General features: G+C 43.0%; 1 protein-coding gene across 10 annotated transcripts in view; it reads left to right on the forward strand.

Moving 5' to 3' along the window:
• mapk10 (mitogen-activated protein kinase 10) overlaps nt 1-12013 on the forward strand; it is a 53517-nt gene that overhangs the window by 4179 nt on the left and 37325 nt on the right. For 3 of the 10 annotated variants that reach the window (XM_030436140.1, XM_030436141.1, XM_030436139.1), the window contains exon 1: nt 2388-2760. The exons of the other annotated variants lie outside the window; for them this stretch is intronic. Coding sequence is in view for 1 of the 3 variants with exons in the window: in XM_030436139.1 (XP_030291999.1) it covers nt 2758-2760 (3 nt within the window). In the remaining 2 variants the exon portion in view is untranslated. Of the gene's footprint in view, nt 1-2387; nt 2761-12013 lie in introns of those variants that run through there. 10 annotated transcript variants of the gene reach the window in all.

The following is a 12013-nucleotide window of genomic DNA, read 5'->3' on the forward strand; positions in this document are numbered from 1 at the left end:
GAGATTGCCGATCGTGCCCTACGGAGGGAACGAATGTTTCGGGATCACATAGATCTTTTTTCAGAGAGCGATGAGTTCTATTCCTCTTTGGTCGCTTTAGACTCTGAGGCTTACGAACTCGTTGATGAATCTGATGTAGGGTTTTCTTAAGGAACCTCTTAAGAACAACTTAAGAAAGAATCTAAGAAGATTCTTAAAAAGATATTGGTGAATGAGGCCCAATATTCTAGCTTTAATGGCAAGCTTTCTAGACATTCAGTTTAGGGTTTTGTTTAGTTTTACTTACTTCAGTTTGGAAAAGCACACTTTTGAAGGAAGTACTGAAGCAACACATGGATGATGTCAAATATCTGTGATTGGTGTGTCACAGTGTTGGTCTAGGAAAACAAATTAGGAGGTTTATCCAGAAACATGTCCCGACTAGGTTTTCTACTTAGTCAGTGGTTGCGTCTGGGAACATTCTGGGATGACATCACATCCCTAAACCTGTTAGGGATTTGTAGCTGTAAAAAACATTGCATAATAAAGGAGGCTATAAGGTTGCCTGGCTGTCGAACATGAGATAAGCACTGACCTCACCACCAGTTTCATTAGAGGATGATTAAAACGTATGACATTGTTGACCTCTGCAGCAGTGGGAGGTAATTGAAATCATTTTGCGATGGATTTGAAGTACACCTCTCCTGCCACAGCTTCAGTGTACGTTTGCAAAAAATATATATTTTCCAACATTTACAATTATGTGACTATGTGTCAAAATGCTAGCACATCTGCAAGGACAGATCTCGCTTGAAAAGCCTAAAATAAGCCAGATTTATGTCCAACACAACTGTGACTCAGCCACCTCAGACTGCTGCATCAAGAATCCAGCATGAAATCTGCAAATCCCATCCTACCACAGTAGAAGAATTGAATGCAGTATGCGATAAGGTCAATATCTCTTAAGTTATTCCCATCATTTGTATTTGCATTTTGTCTCTCACCACCTTTAATCAATGTATTGTTAATGTGTCCACAAAATGATATGTGGTGATACATTTAAAAGCTCCTTTGCAGGGTGCCCTGCAGTTTATCATGTTGCAACTGTCCTGCCAATGCTGCCTACTTTTATAACCGTAATAAATAATATGCTTGTGTAGCTGGTGTTGTAGTCGTATGTTATCAGTTTCAAAAAACTCTGGTAAAATAAAGGTAAACACCCACATAGTTATTTCTCTGAACTTAGCAGAGACCAAAACAAAGCTTAAAGCTAGCACAGCTTTCACTTATGTTTGTAAAGTTATCTTTCTTCAAATGGCCCCAAAAAACTAGTGCATGGCGCTTTAAAATGGAGATTGTAGAATTGAAATACATTTCAACTGTGCAGATGTGACCTGAGGCTTTAAGGGCCATTGCTGCTGGTAATCCAGACACATTCACAGATGGGATGGATGATGGGGGAAAAGGATTTGATTACATACAGTATCTTCTGAACACTCGAGGTATTTGTTTGTCGTGCAGCTAGTGGTTCAAACTGGGAGCCCAGGGACCAGGGGAGTGTTTGTGTTTACGCCGCTTGCACAGAAGCTTTGGAGCAGGATGGGCCTGTGCTAGCTGGTTAGCATGTAAGTTCCAGCAGATACATAGACGCCATAATGAAAACTGTCATTTCTTCACAATCCGTTGATACATTTTTGTTCTTTAGCTAACAAAAATCTTGCATATCGTCCCTTTTAGTGTCGGTGTATATTAATGTACCATGCAATGTTTATTTTCAACAATTTTGTACAACTTCATTGGATTTGTGGCATATGAATGCACAAAATTGTTTTTTCCATCCCTAACTGTAACACCACACCCAAGAGCAAACTAAAAACAAACAAACAAACAAAAAAAGTCCCTAATTTGTGATTTTTAAAAAAATGTGTTAACAATATTTTCTAAATGATAATTGTAAATACATTAAAATGCACACATTTGTAGGCTGCTCCTGTCTTCAAAAATGTTCTTGGGGAAGGGGGGGTGTCAACTCCCATGGTGGGCTGAGGACTTCCTAAATCCTTGCTACGGCCCTGTTGACACTGTAAACTCATGCAGCTGGTTAGTGAAGCTCTGAGATGTATGCAGCTCTAGCGGGCGGGGTGGACCGGCCTGACCAGTGACAGCCTGCTCCATTCTCACATCGAGCCTCATGATCGCAGTGGTACAGGACGGGATCAGAGAGAGATGCTCCCCCAGGCCCCTCCCATCCACAGAGACAGCCTCCTCCTCCATGTGATCTCTCTCTCTCTCTCTCTCTCTCTCTCTCTCTCTCTCTCTCTCTCTCTCTCTCTCCCTCCCTCCGCCCGGGCTTTGACGTCAGACGTGCTCCTGCCCGGTTGCTATGGCAACATATTTCCCTATACCCCCTTCCTCCTTCCCTCCCTCTCCCTCTCTCTGCTCTGGTAGGTCCACAATGGTACAGCCAGCATCTTGCCGCACAATGGTTGCAAGGTGGTGAGTTGAGGGGAGTGAGAGAGTGATTCAGCATCAGCAAGACCGTGGTCCCGTTCACATCGGCTTTTTTCCGTTCCTCATCGCCTGTTTTTTTAGTTAAAAAAAAAAGAAGAAAAAGTAGGGGGGTCCTTTAAGCCCCCCTGCCTCCATCCTTCGCCATCTTTATGAACGTTTTAAAAAACTGAGAACCTCCAGCCATGCCCGCCGCAGCGTTTCCCGTCGGGATGTTTTGAAAAAAACAGGGACTGTCACCGGACTGGGATCGTCATCAGCTGGCACGGAATGGTAAGGCCGGGCCCGGGATGGGTGGGTGGATGGGTTACGGGTGGGTTTGTTGCCTGAAATGTGGATGCGATGCTCGGAGCCCAGCTGGCCCGGAGGGGTAGAGTGATGAATATTGATCGGAAGGGAAGGTTAATGAAGTCCACTAGCGATGCCTCGGTGGGAAAGGGACTGCGACCAGGAAAAAGATACGGGCACCAGCCCCATCCCAGTGCATCCGTGTTGTTTTGTAACAAGTAGCAGCACTGTGCGGGGGTTTCGTAATGCTGTTGGTGTCGACCTGACCAAAAAAAAAAAAAAAAAAATGTTGTGCATCCGAGCTCCATCTCCTTCCTAAACACCCCGCAATAGGCTCAAATATCAGCTTAGATATGCGATTAGTTTGAGGCTAAATGGCCATCGAGGATAACAAACACCACAATAGGCTGCATCTCTGCGATACACTTTAAAAAAAATCTCATCTTACTCAATCATGCGTGTGCTTGTATCCACATATTCTAGGGGCAACGACTTGACTTGTGATGCGTTTTAGATCAGGAGTGGTGCAAATGGATGGTGATGGTGATGATGATGGGTTTGAATGATGCTCTTCAAAACACAGGGCTACATACTGTACAGGCCTACATGCAGAGTTTGTCCATCCTCCCCCTCAGAAGTCAGCTGCGCACCTTGTGCATTATGCAGACCATCAGTACTTCACCGCCAGGGAGAGATGCACAGGGACCAGCCTCGGCTCCATCGGGAAAGTGCGAGGAAAGGCAAGGCAGCCGGCGCGTTCTCGTGGGCTCATCGATTGATTATTATAGGTATATTTATTCAAGTGTTTGTAGAGGCTTTGTCATTAAGAAGAAGTCAATCATGGTGCAGAGGGAATGGGGATGTCATCCACCCTAACATTGGATTAGAAGAGATCAAGCTACAGATGAAGGCAGTTTACCTGATTCTGCTTTTGTCTTCCCTGCACATAGTTTACTGTAAAAACATCTTTCGTTCTAGAGTTAAACCGGGCCTCGTCCATCACGCTAATCACACAGGTATAAGTGCACAAGGTGTTAACGCCGAGCATCACCTATTCCTGAGCTGAATCAACTCGATTTGTTGTGTTTGTGTTGTTCCCAGGTTTCACATTCTTCCACACGCTCGTTTTGGCGCATCATGCCCATGGTCACAAACTAATTACTGGCGTTCGGGAGGGGGAGGGGGGGCCGGGGAGGCAGGTGAAGGTTTAAAGGTGTCACAACAAACTCTCCGTGTTCAAGAGAGCAGCAGGAGAGGGTTTTAGCGCTGTGACCTTGGGTGCTGAATAATTCAGGAGCAGGCTTCCATGTCCTGTGAAAGTGCTGCAGGGAACACGCTTAACAATTAAACAAAGCTTTTTGTGGGGGTTTCTGCAGCGGCTGAAGTGGAGTGACATCTCTGTTTTAACAGATAGACAGGCTGCCTCTCTTCTTCCTCGTCATCATCATCATCAGCTTGAGTCACGTGTCCTGTATCGCCCGTCAATACCTCTGCCGAAGAAGCTTTAGTTCATAAAACAATCAGTTTTTTTTGAGGTGGTAGCCGCTGAAGGTCCACACAAAATGATACTCGCTGATATTGATTTTTAGGTGGGCAGCTTGTTTATCCAATGGAAAGTCATCAATGGTAACAGGCCAACAGTAGGCGAATGTTACCTCGCAGTAGATGATGCCTGCAGTTTTAATTCGGTGTTGTTTTGCAGACTTGGGAGCATCAGTATACTAATCCTATGTTATGTAACAAAAAAAAAAAAAAAGGCAGTGTATTAAGAAGAGATAATGGCGGGATTGCAGTCGTGATTAAACAGCCAAGTGAGCGAATGATTATCTGTATCATCAATTCATTTGCATCTTATTCTCCTGATTATTCAAATATTTGTTTGGAAAAATGTAACCAAACAGTGAAAAAGAATTCAATTGTACATCTTAGCATGCCTTATTTTGCTGAACCAACAGTCCAAAACCCAAATACATTGAGTTGACAATGGTGTGAAACAAGAAAAAGCTGCTAATCCTCACTAGTAAAGAGCTGACATCCTCAGAAATCTTGAGTGTTTGTAAGGGCTGCACAGCTAATCGGAAACAAACCAATATCACAATGTTGCCAAGTGCAATATAAAGCACCAAACTTACAATTTTGGTAAAATGTGTGATAAAACAGCACTGTAATGAAGTACTGTTGTGCTGCAGAGATTACCAGGCCTACAACTCTTGTTCAGACGTCTATGAGTGTCACATCGTCATGCAAAAATGACAATTCCCACCAGTTTTGAATCATATCGCAATTGGAGTTGCAGGTGTTTGAGCTTTTCACAGTGCGACAACCATCTCAGAATATATTAAAGTTTAACGTTATCTCATTATCACACAATAATCCTATATAACAATATAAAGAAATATTATTTTTATCAGTAACGATGGCCTGTGATGGAATGACACCAGAAGGGTTTCTTGGTTGAACAAGTGCTTTATTATAACTTGAAAAATATAAAATCCTTATAGACATTAAACCTGCTATAAGTTTTAAATATACATTTTTAATAAAAATAAAAAATAATATGGTAAATTTACTGTTGTGTATAATCTAATGCACACGGTATGATCATCGTCAACTTTCATACCACAGTGTACCTTGAAAACTGTGCATTGCTGCAACCCAAATCGCAATCTATGAAGATTAAACACAATATGATTGTAGCCCTAGAGCTTTTGCTTTTCCTGGGCAAAGCGTAAAGCAATGGTCTACAGGATTTGGATGCATTCTGCCTGAAGGATATCAACAACACAGCTCAGCAAACGTAGAAATTAGCAGAATTAGAAACAAGGCTGCCAGCGCTTTCAGACAAAAGATGACAAATAATTGAATACCAGTCTGGATCAGCAAGGCTGGGATAAAGATTGATGGAAGCAGATTGTGAAAAGTTTTTCCAAAACTTGCTGACCATCAATTACATAAATGCCCTCATCAGTCTTATGTCGGCCATTCTGCCGTTGTTTTCGTGATAATATGGAAGGTCAAAATTGTCATTAGGAGAGGATGGATTACTGAGGAACAGTGGCGTAGACTGTCATCACCCAATGACCCATGTTTGACTGTGGTCGTAATAATCCGTCCCGCCACGTAGCACAGATATGAACGTAGATTAATTTAAGATAACAGCTGTGTCATGGTATCAAACCAAACATGGAGGAAAAAAAGAGGGATGTCGTATGAGATAAGTTGCCTAGCTTCATCTTTGTGACGGTGTGCTACTAATTTGTAGGCAGGAGGCAAAAGGAAGGAATAAGAACATCATCTGTGTCTGGAAGAAAATATTCTCAGTTATGTTTTTGATACTATATTTAACTGAAACTTAAAGTAATAATTGTTGTTTTCTTAACCTAAGAATGAGCCTTTTAAATTGTCAGAATGAGGTTTGCTTCCACAGAGTCTGCCACATTTCTACAGTTGCCTACTGGACAAACCAAACACTGGCTCACATGAGGACCTTCTGCTTTCTTGGCAGCCACCTCAGGTTCTGTTACACCTACTATTCTCAAACTATGGTGAGCCCTCAATTTCATTGTACTCTCCTGTACAATGACAATAAAGACTGTTCTATTCTATTCTATTCTCCCTCAAGTGGTACTTGCTGGAATCCCAGAAACATGGTAAGATAGCAAACTGAGGTAAAATGGAAGCTTACAAAATACGACAAACGTGGCTCCAAATGGAAATGATCAGGAAGAGAGGTCTGGAACAGGGGGACGGACATTGAATTCGACAAAAACGAACCATGCTTGTTGCTAATTAAGCGCGAACAGAACATGCTAACATTAAGCAGAAATCGGTGCAAAACAATGAGGAGATATGGGTCAGTGATAATGGTGTTTCCTGAAAAGCCTTATATTTTCTGAGTTGGTGCCTCAGTCTCTGATACGCTGCTCTACACGCTTGAGGGAAGGGGTATTCAGTTGGTCACCATCTGTAGTCTCGCCACCAGATGCCGCTAAATCCCACAGGCTGGTCCTTTAAGTTTTGCTGGTTTGGCCCCCTGTACTAGCAACCAGCTGATTTTGTGCCACCTGCTTCAGTAGGCAGAAACCCACCATAATGAGTTCATTATGTTTTCATGCACCTGAGTGTTTTTTCACCCCGCTTGATGTCGATCAGAATATACCTTTTAAAGCTTTTACCACTGTAGCGGCTGACATATAATTACACATCATTATTATTTCTGTTTCTAATACATTGTGTGACCATATTTAGATCTGAACTGAAAGCTGAATGTGGGAAACTCTTTCATAACAAACCCAGCGACGCTCCAGCCCTTTTATTGTTACTATTATTATTTATTTTTCACCCCATTATAAGTTAAATTAAATCCCTGCTGCATCAAAGTTGATTCCCCCCCGGGCCCCGGCGTTGCTTACCACTACAGTCAAACAGAGAAATGTGCCCGCCGAGTGAGATGCACAGTTATATAATTGGATTGGATCTGACAAATATGCAGCTTTTATTTGCTTTTTTTTTTTTTTGCAGATAGCTGAGTGCAGGGCTTTAAGCTGTGTTAGAATCGCTCCCAATCTCCTCGCAGCACATCTGTAAAGAGAATTAGGAGTCACTTGGGGTCAGACATCGCTGAGGGTCAGACGATTCTGAAAAACATCCCTTGTATCAACACATTTTCTCTACAATTGTCTAACAGCAGTAAAAACCGAAGAACAAAAAAAAAAATCGATGATCCAGATTGTTATTAGGATGCATGTATGAGTTAATACATCAAGCCTAAGGTGTGGTGCAATCTACTGAGAGAACAGCCATACCTTTGCAGCAGTGGTCTATTTTAGAAAAAGTGTTATGCACTGTAACCATGGCATCCGAACGGCTCCGTGATCATGTGAGATGAAATATTTTTACCATCTTATGTGCTATAGATGAAGGCAGAGTGGTTGCAACAGAGTCCTCCACTCCTGCCCTCTTCCTCTGCCGAATGCGCTTCAGGTTGTGGGAGAAAAAAGGAAAAAAAGCTGGAAATCAGATGACTGCCAGGGCTGTACATGTTGCTGCCATGCGGCTTATCAGAAAATTGCAGCGTAAGCAGTTTTTTTTTTCCCAGCTAACATGCCTCTTGTTTACCTAAAGCGAAATCAAGGGGCGAGAGTGAGACGACAGACGAGGCAGAGGAAGAGGCAGAGGGGATAAGTGTATTTCAGCTGTGAAGAAACAAATCGATAGATGTCAGCGAACATTCAGATTCACACAGCCCGTGTGGATGAGCTCAGGAGTCAGTGCCGCTGCCTTGTTTTCCTGGCTGGATCTGCAGTTTGAAGTGCTTTCCCTTCCCCTCCCCTGAGCCCAAACGGGGAGGCTGTGTGTGCTGCGTTTGGCTCGGGCTGCACAGTAAAAAGGCAAGGCAAGGCTGCGTACTGCAGGAGAGGCTGAGGCTGCTGAACCAAGCACTCACAATGGAGCTCCGAGGGAGGGGGAGGGGAGACGGTTGCAGCGAGGCTGGGAGCCTGGGAGCAGGAATGGTGGGAGCGAGGGAGGGACAAAAGAGAGGCAGGAAAAAGGGAGAACGCAGATCGTCGCTGAGGATGGAGGGGAGAATGAAGATGTAAATGGAGAGTGTTGTGGTGACATTCAGGAAATGCGCGTGAGCCCGAAAGCATGACAGGGGGGAAGAGAGGAGAGGATGGCAAAGATGGATACGTCAGGAAACAATAACACTGGTGTGCGGTGGACATTCAGACAGGCACATTGTGTTTCATCAGCGGCCCTTTGGTGCTACAGCAGTCAATCAACCCTTTTAATAGAGACATAAAACATTGTCTATAAGTTAAGTCCTATGTGGCTGTGGGGATTACAGTGACTCAAACACACAACACTGGCACGTCTCCTTCTATGTGTTATACTGGGAGCCACGCTGAGTCAGAACAGTCTGTAAAATGCGCACTGAAAGCAGAAAGGATGATAGCGCCGCTTAAAGACGCACCTCATTATTCTGTTGCCACACATGATGAAACATGAAATTCCTTTTTTTCCAGCGCGACACGTCTTTATTTTTCATATTCTAGGTATTTCGCGACCGATGTTTTTCAGTCAGGGAAGAGACATCTATATTGGCGCGACGCGTCCCCCGGCTGCACTCCTCCAGCACGTAATGAAATGGACTCTCATGACACATGGGAAATATCTCACATCCTGTCCTTTAATAACAGTGTATGAGACTTTAACCTTACAACTGAGAAAAAGCTCTAAATCGGGCGAATGCGCTCATGCACCTGCTGTGCCAAAGCTGAAAAAAACGCTTGCGCGGTTGATAATCATAATTGAGTCTGATGTCATTGTGTTTGTGCTGATCACATTCACACCTGGCATAGTAAAATATTTACCGCATGGGTGGTTTGTGTTGTTTTGGGGGGGATTTGTTGCTTCTGTTGCTGTGATGTTGTGGTCGAACTATCTTGGTAGGTCGTGCGTAAGGCTTCATTATGTGTATTCAGCGATGGCAGACATGTTTTTGGACAACATACAGGGGATGAATGTGAGGGTGGATTGTCCTTGTGTGCTTTTAGCTTGCTTAAACATCACAGAAATATCCCGGGTAGCTGTAACGTTAACATTATCTACGTAGGCGTGCCATTGAGCAAGCACGGATACCTTTATAGCACATCATAATAGGCCTTTTCAGGTATCATATTCCTGGTAATGTGCATCCTGACCTGATCCTGTAATATGTCTTACTGGAGCACTTAAACGGATTGGAGCCATTCTTTATGCCATTAATTACACCAGCCCCTGTGTCTGGCACACCTAAATGGAATCTAACCACTAATTCATTTCATTGTTTATTTATCCATTTATGATTTTTTTTTGTCTTGTTGTCGCATACAGGAACTTCAGCTGCAATTTTGAAGCTCAATCTTTGATGTAAAATTAAATTGAATGATAATATTTGTTTTACCGATGTTCGGTGAGTCGAAGTGTCCGAAGTCTGAATACAAGCATGTTCACAAAGGCACAAAAGAGAGAGGTAATACCCCTATACACTGTTTAAAATACTTCTACTAATATGTGTGTGCAACATTTCGATGACTAGACCTATTCAAACGTTATCCAAAATTTCACCAACAGCGTTCAGAATCAGGGAAATACATCGTTTTACTCAATAATCGTGGACTTTATTCGGTCGCCTGTTGCTGTAACCGGGGGAAACACCAGATGATACGTCAGAGAGTAAGGAAGGAAGGAAGTCGGGGACCAAATCAGAATAAATCTATAATCCATTAATCTCGTCTATGAATATTTCTGCCTCAGTATTACAACGAAGGACAACCTCCACGATCACCAAACTACATCTTTTGTTTTCATTGCGACAGAAATGACATACTGAGCATTTAAGCAATTTATCTGGCAGCATCAACAGCAAGACATTTGGGAACTAGTGCATCGGGTCGGCACAGTTTAATAAAATCACATGATCCTCTTTTTTTGGACTCGCTCTCAAACCTAGACCCTCCAGCTGCCCAATCAGACGCCCTTGGCTGCCAGCAGTGCATGATAATGAAGTAGGTAAAACGGAAAACTAAAACTATCCTACAGAAAATCTGCTGCTGCACAACGGGACCCTGCCTCCCGAGTCTGCAGAGTGATCATTAGTTTGCCTGAGGCATTGTTGTGCCCACGAGGGCGGATGTAACAGAATGCCCGGGATCCAAATACCAAGGACCAGCCACAACTGCAGAGCACGCACACACACGTACACACATGCACACACACTAGCACAGTTCAGCATCCGCAAGGCCAGCACTGGAGATTAATGGCCCGCTGTATCAGTAATGTACATTAGACCATTCAAGATAATTAAAGCCTCCTGTCTGACTTGTCTTTTTCTTTCTCTCTTCCTTGAGTTTCTTGGAGTTTTGTCTCATCAGTGTAACAGAAGCGGCCCTTTGTAATGGCGCAATACGTTCGTGTTCGTGAGAGAAAGACAGAGAGTGTGTGTGTGTGTGTGTGTGTGTGTGTGTGTGTGTCATCAGTCTCTTTCAGTCTACGTACTACTGGAGCTGCATTTTGTGTACTTGCGTGCAGGACATGATACATCACGATTTCACGTATTTGTAAGAGGCCCATCATCCGTTTGATAAAGTAACTGAGTCAAGTAGAGTATTGAGTTTAAGGTTTTTTTTTATTTTATTATGCCCATGCCCAAATTCATACCTTTATTTTGGGTTACTGCTAGAATAGGCTCAAAAAACACATCAGTTCTCTCCTACTGTCCCGTGCTGCAGCTCTGTATTCACCCTCTGTCTCACACGCTCTGTTTGAGCTCATGTCTCTCTTGACCTTTTTAACTTTCAAGATATTTTACATGCACAGGAACATGCAGTATTTAAGACACTGAAGAAAAGAGCAATAACACACACCAAAAAAGATGTTTAATCACGGGTCACAGTAAATTCATGTCGCTGTTGGCTTGATGGGAGCATACCCACTTGCCTCCTGCAGGTTTGGCACAGACCCTGAGTTGTCCCATAAACTGGTTTGAATTTGTAATCACAGTCTGCACTATCAGACATCAACAGTCAATTCCAGAGGAAGGATATGCCAGCGCGGCTAACATCCCACTGACTGCTACAAATTGGCAATTTTATACAATCTATACTGCAAAGAGTCCAGAACTTCTGTACATCTGGCAGAAGCACCAGTGCTTTTCCAAACTCTGATGCAATACAAAGCAAACCTCTTGAGGAAGCCTCAAAGGCATCATACAGGAGGGAGAGATTAAAAAAAATAGTGGTTGATGCTCATAATGTGCAAAGGTTATATGATAGCAATATCTTCCCCTGATTTCTCTGAGTACAACAAAAATGTTTAATATGGTTTCAAACAAACAATGTAGTAGCATTGCCAAGACCTGTGTAGTAAGGAAATACCATTCTTTAGGGACTTTGAACCCAACACGATTTGTCAGCAACAACTTTCATTAAATGTTAATTAAACTGATGAACAGCTTTGTTCTCATGGTGTCTTAAGAGCCCACACCTCACCCATGGTACTGACTCATCCTCACCTCCAAACACTGAACTCACAGTCTTCATGAGACCATCACAGTCGTAGTAGAAGGGTTAGGGCTACGTTTACAGCCGGGACATAAAGTAATGCTCATTTTAGGATATTTAGGACGTTTTTAAAGGTTTATTGGAATTAAAGGTCCCATATTGTTGAAAGTAAGAGTTCCATATCATGTTTTGTT

Source organism: Sparus aurata, chromosome 12, assembly GCF_900880675.1.
Source record: "Sparus aurata chromosome 12, fSpaAur1.1, whole genome shotgun sequence".
NCBI classification, from domain to species: domain Eukaryota; kingdom Metazoa; phylum Chordata; class Actinopteri; order Spariformes; family Sparidae; genus Sparus; species Sparus aurata.